This window comes from Sminthopsis crassicaudata, chromosome 2, assembly GCF_048593235.1.
Source record: "Sminthopsis crassicaudata isolate SCR6 chromosome 2, ASM4859323v1, whole genome shotgun sequence".
Classification (NCBI taxonomy): Eukaryota; Metazoa; Chordata; class Mammalia; order Dasyuromorphia; family Dasyuridae; genus Sminthopsis; species Sminthopsis crassicaudata.
Genome location: NC_133618.1, coordinates 123,846,712 through 123,857,380, shown reverse-complemented (window position 1 = coordinate 123,857,380; position 10,669 = coordinate 123,846,712). Strand labels below are relative to the sequence as shown.

Sequence of the window (10,669 nt, the reverse complement as noted above, 5' to 3'; positions counted from 1 at the left end):
AAAACCAAAACGGCTGTAATATTTATGTTCTAGTTTCCTGGGTTTCAGTTTAACAGTTTTGAAATTTAAAGGAACTCTCTGATTATCCTTAACTTTGTAGCATCAAACAAAATTCAAGAATTAAAGAAAAGGCATCATTACCATGTGGTTTTCCTTTTAGAAGTACCCATGAGAAAGACCATAATCTAAACATCTTACAAAAAGTTTATTTTCAAAAAGTTAAAGACTATACAATGACTAATTTTAAGTATCAAAAGAAAAAAAAGAGGCTCTTGGGAATGTAAAGGATAATCGGAGATCCAGGGCATCACAGTGCTTCATTCCTTATACTCGTTCCAAGGCTTCTAACATAATGATACTGTTTCCTCGGATTACCTACCAAAAAAAATAAAGGTGGTTAATAATAAAGTAGTATATCAAACTCTGCTATGGAAATGAATTTTAAACAAATCATTAATTGAAAATGAGAATCCACCTCTATCTTATATTCTCTAAGTGAAAACTATTTGCTGCTATTATACCTCATGTTAGTTTTCCATCTTCCTCCCCTCCCCCCATGCAGTAGGGGTTAAGTGACTTGCCCAAAATCACACAGCTAGGTAGTGTTAAGTGTCTGAAATCACATTTGAACTCAGGTCCTCCTGACTTCAGAGCTGGTGCTATATATCCACTGTGCCATCTAGCTGCCCCTTAAGAGTTAGTTTCTGAAGCCTATGAGGACCATTTTGTATACTTGCATGTAACTAACTAAACCAAGCACCTGAATTTCATGTAGGTGTTTTTCCCCCTTCTTGTGCATAAGAATGACAGAATTTGAATGTAGTATGTATTCAGATGCCAGAAACCTTTTGGAGAAAGGAAATCTGAGGTCACATCTGAATCCTGACATTTATTAGCTAAGTGAGATATCAATATCAAACTAACCAATAAGAACTCATTAGATACCTACTGTGCCATTGCCATGAGGTCACCCCATTAAGGACAGACAGATGGCACCTGCATTATTTCACCACTTAACTTCCCCTTTTGTTCTATTAGGTTTTAAAGACTTTGCCTTTTCCATCTTTAAAAAGTTGAGCACCAACTCTGAAGTCAGGAGGGACCAGAGTTCAAATATGACCTCAAACACTTAACACTTCCTGGTTGTGTGATCCTGGGCAAGTCACTTAACTCCAATTGAAAAAAAAAAAAAAAAAAAAAAAAGTGACTATGCTTGGCAGAGCCATATAAGGAATCAGTTAGAACTTCTCAGTTATAACTAAGTTAATAAATATTAATTTTCAAGCAGAGATCAAAGCCAAAGAACACAGAATTTTTTTTTGATTGGGAGGCCTGGAAGATAGGGGTATGAAATAGCTCAGTGCAAACTAAACTCCAAATCCTCAATACTTCCTACTGAAGATTAATACTAGCCCTTCAATGCCAATTCAGACCTCTCAGATCCAAAGCCATGCTTGTAAGAATTACCTGGTTCCATCATATCAAAATTCATAGTTACTATAAAGTCCTGGATCTCCTAATAACACCAGTAACATGCACTTTCTCCTTAGAACATAAAATTGGTACCATAAGCACCCATATAGTCATGTCTCAATGCTAATGTCCAGGAAATGACCACGAATAAATTTTAAGAAAATAATTACTATAGGGCAATGTGGCAGCTACCCTAAAGTATAAAATCCAGTTTTAGATTATTCCTATTAATGGTGACAGGAATGACAGAATGATTAACAATAACAATTCTGACATAGAAATTTGCAACAGAATGACAAGAATTCACAGGGTAGAGAGGTTGAATTAGTTGAAATTGTAACATTAGCCAATTTAGTCATCCTGCCTCAAAGAATCAATGATGGCATAAAGCATCAGAAATACAAAGACCTACCTCTCAAGAAATGTAAAATTCTAGTGAGAAGGAAGGGAAGTGAAAGAGGAAATATGTATATAAATAATACTTCAAGGCAAAGTACTAAAAAATTAGAAGGACATAACTTTTAGCTTGGAAAAATGTGGGAATGCTTCATGGAAAAAGTTAACACCGGTGTTGAAGCTTTATAGAGGAAAGAGGGGTAGAAATTGGAAATTTCTTCAGGCCCATTAAAGACAATATGAATGTAGGCACTTAAACACCAAATAATCTAGTTAGAAAATCTGACCTCTAGACGATTAAATTTTATTATAATTTAAAAAATTTGCTAGGGACACCATAAAGTGGCTAAAGCTTGCCTGCAATCTGCTTTTCATCTGTCCACATGTGTGTTTGAAAGAAGCCAGAAAGCCCATCTAATATAACATCTAAATCAAATGAAGAGAATTAGCTTTACAGAAATAGAAAGTTACTAAAGATGAAGGATAAATTAGTAATTATCTTTGAGAAATACAGGTGTGTTTAAATGATTTAAACTGTTAGCCTGATATGAATGGCTTTTTTGTATTCCAAGTTTATTACAGAAGAGATGGTCATGGCATAAGCACTGTGCCTATTAAGCTTAATAAATGCTTACTAACTACAATTATCTCAAAAACTACTACTTACCACCATTCCAATATTGTTCTGTTGCCCACCTGGTGCCATTTCTACACATTCATCAATCACAAGATTCATAAATGGATCAAATCCCCGTAATATTCCTTGAACGTGCCTTCCACCATTTAATTTCACTAAGAAAAAAAAAGTGAAATTTTTAGCAAAACTGTATTAACTAATGTAAGGAGAGAAGGTTAATAATTGCAGATCTTAAAGTACTATGCAATTGTTAGTAAAATACTTTTTAAAATCTTGTTTGATTCTTCAAGCCCAGGACTAGACAGCACACCAAGATATCTGTTCTGGATATATAATACCAAGTAAAATAAATCACAAATATGTGAAATAAGGTCACCACTTGCCCAAATTAACATACTGTCCCAAAGTAGTTCACTGAACTTTGAAAAAGTAACTTTTTATTAAAAGAAAATCCATTTAATTGGTGATTAAAAAAGAAATTAAATTATTTCAGTATATTCAGAAAAATTGAAATTAATCAAGTGTTATTTTGTGGAAGGTCTAGTAAGTATCTTAGTATGAAGAATGATCAGAATGACCAGAGGCATATAAGTTATTTACGAAGCTTTTAAAGAGGCCATAAGAAAGTATTAATTTAAATAGTTTGAACTTTAAACATTCCCCCAAAATGATCTATTAATTTCTACTTACTATGACTTTAACAGAGATAGATTGCAATTCTACCCCCCTTACAAATAATTGAAACTGAATTAGGTTTTATTTCATTTTCAATTTTAATCAATTGTACTACCATCAAACCCACATAAACAAAAACTTTATTCTGTTAGTAAAAATCATTTAAAATAACTTACATGATAGTTTCTTGTCCATAAATCTGAAAAAGCAAAAAGGGAAAAGAAAGATAAAACTCTTAAAACGTTTTTATAAGCACAAGAATGAATGTCCAAAAAACACTCAAATCTTATGAAGAACCAGTAAAGGTACCTGAACTTCTCAAATGGGCATATCTATCTTTTGTGGAGAGAGCTGTGGGTCAAACTAATGTAAATTTAAATCAAACTGCTATCAAATCACTCAGAATTGATTTTTATAAACCTTAAATGTACTATGTAAATTCCCAAAATAGTCCCGTTTGAAATTACTCTAATTTTTCAGATTTGGAAACAAAGGTCAGCTATGGTTAATATTATTTTAATATAAAACTGTAGTTGGTTTTTTTGTTTGTTTTTTTAAAGGAAGATAAACTCAAGGGCAACTAAATAACGTAGTGGATAGAGCATTGGTTTGGAGTTAGGGGTATCTGCATTCAAATCCTGCGTCAGACAACTAATACTTCCTAGCAGTGTGACCCTGGGCAAGTGACTGCTTCAAAAAACAAAAACCCAAACCACAAGATGAATTATTTCATTAAGTATTTTGATATTTTCCAACACCACATGTGCTAGATACACTTAATTAATAGTGTTTTGAGGAGGTCAGAGGATTAACTAAGTTAATAAATACTGTATGATTTTTTTTCTGTAGAAAAATGAACATCTCACCCAGATTAACACTTGAAACTTAAAGTACTAAATTATGTTATTAATTCAGTCTTTACCTTTTTCTTTTAGGTATTCACGTGTTGGAAAGTTTTCCTACTTTTCTGAACTTCCAAAATATTTTTATTTACAATCAGTCCAAATGAAGAAAAATAATTTCTCCAAGTATAAAATATTACTGATGAAGATTGGATTAGTAATAATAGTTTGAGAAACTCCAATATATCTGATTGATTTACACCAGTAGCCTGAAATCACCCTAAAAGTTTTCTCATATTCCACAAATATAGGAAAAACACAACATAAGCAACTTTTAAATTAATCTATAAGCAGTTCAGGATTGATCCTGGTGGCGAATATAAATAACAGAAAAATTGAGCTAAAAAGATTAGATTACCTGTTGTGTCCTTTTATGTATTTTTCCCTACATGAGTACATGAGTTTATAATACTTGGATTATAAACTTTGTTATTTTAGTTGGGAAAACTGAAGCCTATTTAAGAACTTCTATTTTTATCCATGACATTAAACCAGATTCTTAATCACGATCTTTCCCTTTCCAGACCCCAACCCAGGATTGTTGTGAAGATTTGGTCTTTATACCATATTTGTTTTTACAATAATTTTTAGTGCTGTCAAAGGACCAGAGAATATTTAATATTTCTTTACAACTCATGACCAGCACTCATCTAGCCTGTGGTTGAAGATCTTCACTAAGGGAATGCAACTCCACTCCACTTTTGTTAGAAATTCTGACATCAGGAGTAAGTGCCTTTTTTGGTAACTCCCCACTGCTCTTGGCTTTATTGTTTGGGTCAAATGTTCTTTAGAATAGCTCCAACTTAAAAATGTCCTCCATAAATTGTGGTGGACTCAGAGCAGGCCAATTGCAGGCATTCCTGAAAGCCTTATTTGATTTACCATAATTCTAAAAGCATTTCCTTCCTGACAATAGGATATAAATTGAGGTGGGCAAATTTACGCTTGTCAATAACTTACCTTTCCTTTTTTTTTTTTTTTAAAGTTATTTTCCCAATTATATGTAAAGATAGTTTTCAACATTCATTTTGCATTTCTTTTTTTCTCTCTCCTCCCCAAGATAGGAAGCAATCTCACAGAGGATAATCTAACCTTTCTCTTCATGTACTCTATGTTCTGGCCCAAACACCCCACTGAATCTATTATCTTACATCTCACTTCTATATGATCAGACAAGTTTTCTCTTACTAGTTCTGTCCCCCTCCCCATACAGGGCTTCATCTCAGCTTCACAATTCTCATCTTCCTCTGAAACCAATTCAGCTGCTCTTTTCTTTCTGAAGCTTCAGCTGATCCCTCCAGTTCTTACTCTTTTCCTCTTCAAATTACTGGTTTTTAACTTATGTTTACACATTGTATCTCAGAGAAGACTAAGTTTCTAGGAAACTTAGTAGGGAACTGTTAATTTTGTCTCCTTACTTTTTACAAGCTTTGTTAAATTAGACTCCTAAAATTTGGAGCTGGAAATTTACATATCATCTGTTCTAATGTTCTTATTTTACAGATGAGGAAACAGCCTCAAAGATGGAATTATTTGCCCCAAGTTGCACTATTGGACTGGGAGGCAGATGCCCAGTCTTCTAACTTTCAAGGCTTTGAAGTTATCATCATAGGGCTTCTTCCTCTTTATGTTCAGGTGTTTCCTATCTTAAAATGCCAACCAAAAGCTTTCCCAAATTCTTCCCATTCTCTTAAATTATCATTCCATCTTTCTAAAGTCACTAAAAATGTTTACTGAGTGTCTGCTATATAGAAATGATTCTAGCTCCTAAGAAACTTCTAGGGAGAGAGGTAGCTAAGTGGCTCGGTGGATAGAGCACCAGCCCTGAAATCAGGAGAACCTGAGTTCAAATCTGGTCTCAGACACTTAATACTTCCTAGCTGTGTGACCCTGGGCAAGTCACTTAACCCCAATTGCCTGGGGGGGGGGAATTAACTTCTAGGGAGAAAAGAAATAAGGATCTATATTTATATATGGCACCAACTATATGCAAGACAAAGTGCTAAGCAGTTCATAAATATCTAATTTGACCCTCACAACAGCTTGCTGTGATCCTAACAACACTTGGTTAAGCAAGTGCTTTTATGACAGTGAAGGAACTGGGCAGATATAAGGTTATGTGATTTATCCAGCATCCCAATGGCTGAATTTGAACTCGGGTTTTCCTGCCTCCAGTTTAAGGGCTTGGTCTACTTCACCACCTAATTGTAATGGGATAAGTGGAAAGTACAATACAAGGAAAACTGGAGTGAGGAGAGCTTCATGGAGATGAAACTAGAACGGAGGCCTTAAGACTTGAAACTTTTTTGAGTTGCTTAAACAAAATGGTTTTACTTCTTCATTACTCAAGCATATGAAATTTGCTTCCCATCCCTAACTACTTAATGAATATTGCTTTCGGTTATCACCTGCTGCTGTGATTGTCTAAGCAAAGGCAAATGTTGCTCTAAACTAAGTAATTATAACTAGAAATAGTTTGTAGATGTAATACTTCATACTCATAAAGATAGATTTGTTTTGCTTTTGTATATTCTTGAAAATTATAACGTATTTTCGTGAAAATTGCTTTCCCAAAGTTCACCAATGGTGTTCTACTTGCCAAAACCAATTTTTTGGGAGGGAGATAAATAAGAGGAACTTAATCTAGTGAAGCATTAAGTGTTCACTTCCTCTTCGATAGCTTTTCTTCCCTTGGCTTTCAAGATATTTCACTCCAATGATTATGAACCACTACATAGAATTCCCAGTCCCTCTAATTTTGTCCGCCTGCATTTTGGATTCAAAGTCCTATTCTTTTTGTGCAGCAAAATAACTGTTTGGTCATGTATACATACATTGTATTTAATTTATACTCTAACATATTGAACATGTATTGGTCAACCTGCCATCTGGGGGAGGGGGGAAGGAGGGGAAAAATTAGAACAAAAGGTTTGGCAATGGTCAATGTTGTAAAATTACCCATACATATATCTGGTAAATAAAAACCATTAAAATATGTATTTTTTTAAAAAAAGATTTCCCTCCAGATTCTTCTTATATATCTAACGACCTTTCCCACCTGATTTTACTCCTCTTGCTCACTTAACCCGGGCATTGTCCAAGCTTCTTTACTGAGCCATATCCTTTTTCCTTTTATACACCTTTGCATCAGATTCACTTCCAGTTTCAATGGTCATTGCATGAGACCGACTCCTGAATTTATATTTAGTTATGAATCGTGCTGGGTTCCCTTACAATAATACCTAGCATTTACACAGCTTGGTAAAGCACATCATACAAAACAATGCGGAAAGGTTTATTATGATTTCACTTTACAAATGAGACAAGAAGGCAGCAGTAATCTGCCTGGAATCGCAGAGCTAGGAAGCATCGAGGTAAGATCGGAACTCGGGTTCTTCTGGGTTTAGGGTCAGCGTCCTTACCCCCGCAATCATCCAGCTGCTCTCGCCGTCCCAAGTATTTACTCATTTTTCCTTCCAAGCCTGCTATCCATCCAGACTTCCCTACTTCTGTTAATGGCTGCGCTGCTCCCTCTCCCATCCCTCTCGGGTACGTGGAACGAGAGCAGGCGACAGAGGGCAGAAATGCTGCTTCCATCACTTCCTATAGAACTGGTTTTTGTGTTATATTCCGCCCCCCCCTCGCTTTTTTTTTTTTTCTTAGTAAGAGATGGCTCTCTTGGATAGGAAGGGAAGTGGAGAATATTGGGGAAAGACGGCAATATTAAAAACAAACAACCAAGACGTTTAAAAAAAGAAGAGAAACCCATTTCCCTTCAGGCCCGGATTAGGTTCGCCTCCTCCCTCGCTGATTGTCTTACGCACTCATTCACTTCATGCTCCCACCATTTCATTCCAAACGCTACAAAAAGGAACATGCCCGAAGTGTGTGTGAGAGAGAAAAAAGAAAAACTGAAAAATCAACGTGTATGAGAAGCTGGGAAATCGGACTGATTAAATCACTCCTGACCAGTCATTGCTTCTCCCCGAGCCTCAGTTTACTTTTCTGTCAAATAAAGTGGTCGGGATGACCTCTAAACTCATTGTTTTAAACTCCATTTTCCAGACTGCACTGAGATTCAAATCCGCAAGCATTTTTTTTTTAAGGTAATCTTAACGCAGCGGGTGCAGCGCATGAATATTCGGACTGTGGGTCCATCTATCCGTCCATTTACTCTTCCCGGCCTCACCCAGCAGCGCCTCTCAAACCTGGCGGCCACTCCACCGCAGCCCCAAGAATGAATGAATGAATGGAGAGCGAGGCAACACGAGAGGTGGGAGCGCGCGAGCGCGCGCGCCCCTCCTCCGCCCCACGTGGCCGGGATCGGAGCGAGGGCCAGGAACGCGGCGCATGCCGGGAAGCAGAAGTCTCTAATTGGCTTCCTCAGGCCTCCCTCACCGCCTATCCCGTGCAGTTTGAGCTGAAATCCTGGGCCCTCCAATAGCTGGGTCACTGTACTCACTTTTTTAGCTCGGGCGGGTGTGCTTTACTCATTTTGTTTCAGTTGCGGCCCTTCGCCTTCTTCCTCTGCAATCCTCAGCTTCGCTCACGCTCCCCTTGCCGCCACTGACGCCACTTTACGTCTGGCATCACCAGCTCCGGCGAACCAATCATAAGGCGAGCAGCCCCCACCTCGCGCCGAGGCAGCCAACCGAAGCCTGCTACGCATGCGCCCTGATACTGCAGTGGGCGGGGCTGGGAACTAGCCCGGTAATTGAACAGTTTGTAGAATTTCTGCGGGGAACCCATAGTTTAGAGTCTGTTATCTTTGGGGAAGGGAGGCGGTATCCAGATAGAGGGGAGGAATTTTTCTTAAGCAAAGGCAAATAAACAGTGGAAAGACTCAAACATAGGCCCTTCTATTCCCAGTCTGTTACTTCATCCCCATTCCATGCTTCCCTAAATATATGAGTGTGTCTTACTGAAATTAGAAACACCAAATAGGACTATAAAGGACCTAGGACTACAGGGGCACTATGAGATGAAAAAAAAAAAAAAATTGCCAGTATGGTAATGAGCCTCTCTAATCCTCTTAGTAGAAACTTGCAGGTTCTAAGGCTGTGCTTGTATGAGAGGCGGGCCCTGGTGAACGGGAGAATCACGTTTATATCAATAAGTCAAGAAGTGTGAGGGAATTGTAATTATAATAGACCTGGGAATGCCCCAAAGATCTGATCTATCAAAATGTTTAACTTCCTCCACCAGAAATAATCTGAATTACAGAATCAGAAAACCTGAAAGTTGGAAGGGACCTTAGTGACCATCTAGTCCAATCCAGACATAAATGAAATTCCCACTATTATCTGAGAAGTGATCATCTTCATTAGATAACCTCTGCTTCTGAAAAGGAACTTTTACTTGGACAGGTCTATTTTTCCGGAATTCTCCCCTTATATCGAGCCTAAATTTGTTTCTTTGCCAGCTTTCCATCAGCTTTTTGCCCTCTGTAATCAAGGAACCATTCTACTCTTTCTTTTGTGTAACAAAACTACAAAATGTTCTGTGAAGACATCACTTACAAAGTGTATCAAATGACAAATCAGTTTGCAAATCTTAAAAATACTATATAATTTCTAGCTACTAGCATTAACCCTATTTTAATACAACTCTAGATCTTAACTTTTTTTGTTAAATCACACTGCTGGTTTACATTTGCCTTGTATCACCTGACAGGGTGAAATACCTGATACAAAGACTAAACTGCCAAGAACTCAAACTCTACTGGGGAGTGCACAACTCCATTGGATTGGCCACATTGTTCCTATGCTAAATGTATGCTTGTGGAAAAGACTTATGGAGAACTCATACAAGGTAAGTGCTCACAAGGTGGTCAGAAAAAGCCATACAAGTACACTCTCAAGAACTTTGGAATTAATTGTATGACCCAGGAGACATTGGCACAAGACTGCCCTGGATTGTGTGTGCTCATCAGAGAAGGTGCTGTGCACAAAATAAGAGAATTCCCTTTCCCCCAAAACATAGGGACTATTTGTATCTGATCTGTGTGGGTCTGATCAGCCAACAGACACATTAACTTGACTAACATAGTGATGTCATTTTTGGTCTTCCTTGAGCATGGACAACGACCAAATCAAACCCAAACCAATCCACTAAAACCCATAGATGTTTTTCCTAACAGCTATCTAAATGACTTTTTGTACCTATGTAAGATGTTATGTACTCAAGTGTAGGTACAACTCCACAAACCTGAAAGTTAATTCTCTATTATATTTTATGGTCTCCAATCAGAAGGCATCTACCACCTTGCAAGGCAATTCATTTCACTTTTGGATAGCTCTAATTATTTGAAAATTTTTCCTGACATCAAATTTAAATTTCCTTTGCAACTTCTACTTTTGTACAGATGAGGAAATGAAGGCCTAGTGAAGTTGCTTGAGTGCTACATTTACAAAGTAGTCCATATGATGATGAGTCTCTCTGAATAGCTAGGATTATTTTAGGACAAATATGAAAACTCTTGGGCTTCACCTGCATGGACAGAATTATACAACCACAAGGGAAAACTATCTTTTCTCTGGGGTCAAGGAGAACAAATCTAATCTTTCTTCCATATTACAGCTTTCAG

General features: G+C 37.2%; 1 protein-coding gene across 1 annotated transcript; it reads right to left on the bottom strand.

Annotated features, from left to right (window-relative positions):
• Positions 1 to 186: 186 nt before the first annotated feature.
• Positions 187 to 8,698, bottom strand: SNRPG (small nuclear ribonucleoprotein polypeptide G). Its single transcript, XM_074287173.1, has 4 exons — positions 8,546 to 8,698; positions 3,358 to 3,380; positions 2,537 to 2,661; positions 187 to 375 (listed from the first exon to the last, which is right to left on the bottom strand). The coding sequence occupies exons 1-4, from the start codon at positions 8,575 to 8,577 to the stop codon at positions 325 to 327; spliced, it is 231 nt and encodes a 76-aa protein (XP_074143274.1). The 5' UTR covers positions 8,578 to 8,698; the 3' UTR covers positions 187 to 324.
• Between the last annotated feature and the right edge of the window lie 1,971 nt (positions 8,699 to 10,669).

Bases quoted from the DNA above. Each gene is read 5' to 3' on its own strand.
- SNRPG (XM_074287173.1), bottom strand. From the start codon at position 8,577: ATGAGTAAAGCACACCCGCCCGAGCTAAAAAA. The intron at 2,662-3,357 runs GTAAGTTATTTT...TTTTTTTCTTAG, and splicing joins TATGGACAAGAAACTATCAT to TGAAATTAAATGGTGGAAGG. The intron at 376-2,536 runs GTAAGTAGTAGT...TTTTTTTGGTAG, and splicing joins AGAACAATATTGGAATGGTG to GTAATCCGAGGAAACAGTAT.